Source organism: Octopus bimaculoides, chromosome 3, assembly GCF_001194135.2.
Source record: "Octopus bimaculoides isolate UCB-OBI-ISO-001 chromosome 3, ASM119413v2, whole genome shotgun sequence".
Lineage (NCBI taxonomy): Eukaryota > Metazoa > Mollusca > Cephalopoda > Octopoda > Octopodidae > Octopus > Octopus bimaculoides.
Window position 1 is genome coordinate 53,976,769 of NC_068983.1, and position 1,389 is coordinate 53,978,157.

Consider the following 1,389-nt stretch of genomic DNA (forward strand, 5'->3'; position numbering starts at 1 on the left):
TTTATATATTACTTAGGATTACATCCTAAAAGAAAAGGCAAACGGAAATATAGTTATTGCATGGAATATTCTATCTTTAGAATTTCAAACTAAATATATTCTCACCCAACATTTCAGACATCATACTTCTATAAAGATTGAAGTTTTGTTTTTTTGTGTTTTAACCCTTTGGTTACCATATCTTTGCTGAAGTACTCTACCTTGGTTTCAATTAATTTTGAAAATTAAGAAGACTTTTGTAAAATTACCATATTTGATGGTATTTAAGATGCATTTTTTTTGTTTCCAAAAAATGTCTCAAAAATTCAACCCAGGTTGAAAAGTTGGGCCATTACTACAGGCTTTAATGCACTAAAACTGCATTTCTTGAATATGTGCTGCTGAAGTAAGGATGCATCTACTATGCCTGTGCATCCAATATGACCATGCTTTTTTTTGGTGCCACATAAAAAGCACCCAGTGCACTCTGTAAAAGTGGTTGGTATTAGGAAACCAAGCTAAAACAGACTATGGAACCTGGTTCAGCTCTCCAAGTAGCAAGCGCCTGTCAAACCATCCAACCCATACCAGCATGGAAAACAGACTTTAAATGGTGGTAATGATGATGAAACCCAGCATGTTATTAATCAAGCTGTCATTTGGAACATAAATTAAAACAAAATTTCAAAGGAGGGTTTTAATTAAAAATTACTTTGTTTAAATTTGAAATCATATTTTAAAACAGGACATTTTTATCATAGATTCAAGGCAGGTTCTGATAGGTTGGTGCCAAAAGGGTTAATCAGAAGAGCAAAAATTACATAACCTTGTACTTACGAGAATGTGTAATGGACTGAAACTCTGGGCAGTAAACCAAAATGATATGGTCATTTTGTCTGTAGACTTGTTCCATGTACCCTAAAGAAAAGATTTAAATAAAGGGAGATAATATTAGAACCAGCATACAGAAGAAAGCGCACAAGTAAAGATGAAATGAGCATAAGATTAAATGCCTTAGAACACAGGTTTTCTATGTGGGCAGTACAGCCCTCAAGGCATGTCCTTAGGGACATTAGGGTCTAGGAAGTAATGATGGGGATGGTGAAGTAACGACTAAATTTTTACCTACAACAATATATTATATATGATAAAACTCTGGTACTTTTTGGTTATTTCACCCCCGTTAAAAAATGGGGTTATTTCCCATATGTACAAAAAAAAATAACATCGCTTTTTTTCAAGTGAGCTTTATGTATGTCTTACCCTCCTTTTTTTTTTTTTTTTTCTATTCCAGCTTGTGAGTCACTTAAACTCATGGGCCTTGGGCCGCTGCCCTGGCTAACCTCCACCTCTTCTCAATGGGACTGTATGTATATGTGTGTGTGTATATATATATATATATATATATAT

General features: G+C 34.0%; 2 protein-coding genes across 2 annotated transcripts in view; one reads left to right on the forward strand and one right to left on the reverse strand.

Annotated features, from left to right (window-relative positions):
* Window positions 1–1,389, forward strand: part of LOC106873186 (serine/threonine-protein kinase TBK1) — a 102,022-nt gene that overhangs the window by 92,144 nt on the left and 8,489 nt on the right. The gene's annotated exons all lie outside the window — the stretch shown is intronic.
* LOC106873187 (putative universal stress protein SAUSA300_1656) overlaps window positions 1–1,389 on the reverse strand; it is a 40,557-nt gene that overhangs the window by 4,284 nt on the left and 34,884 nt on the right. The window contains exon 2 of the mRNA XM_014920425.2: window positions 817–897. Within this exon, the coding sequence (XP_014775911.1) occupies window positions 817–897 (81 nt within the window). The remainder of the gene's footprint in view (window positions 1–816; window positions 898–1,389) is intronic.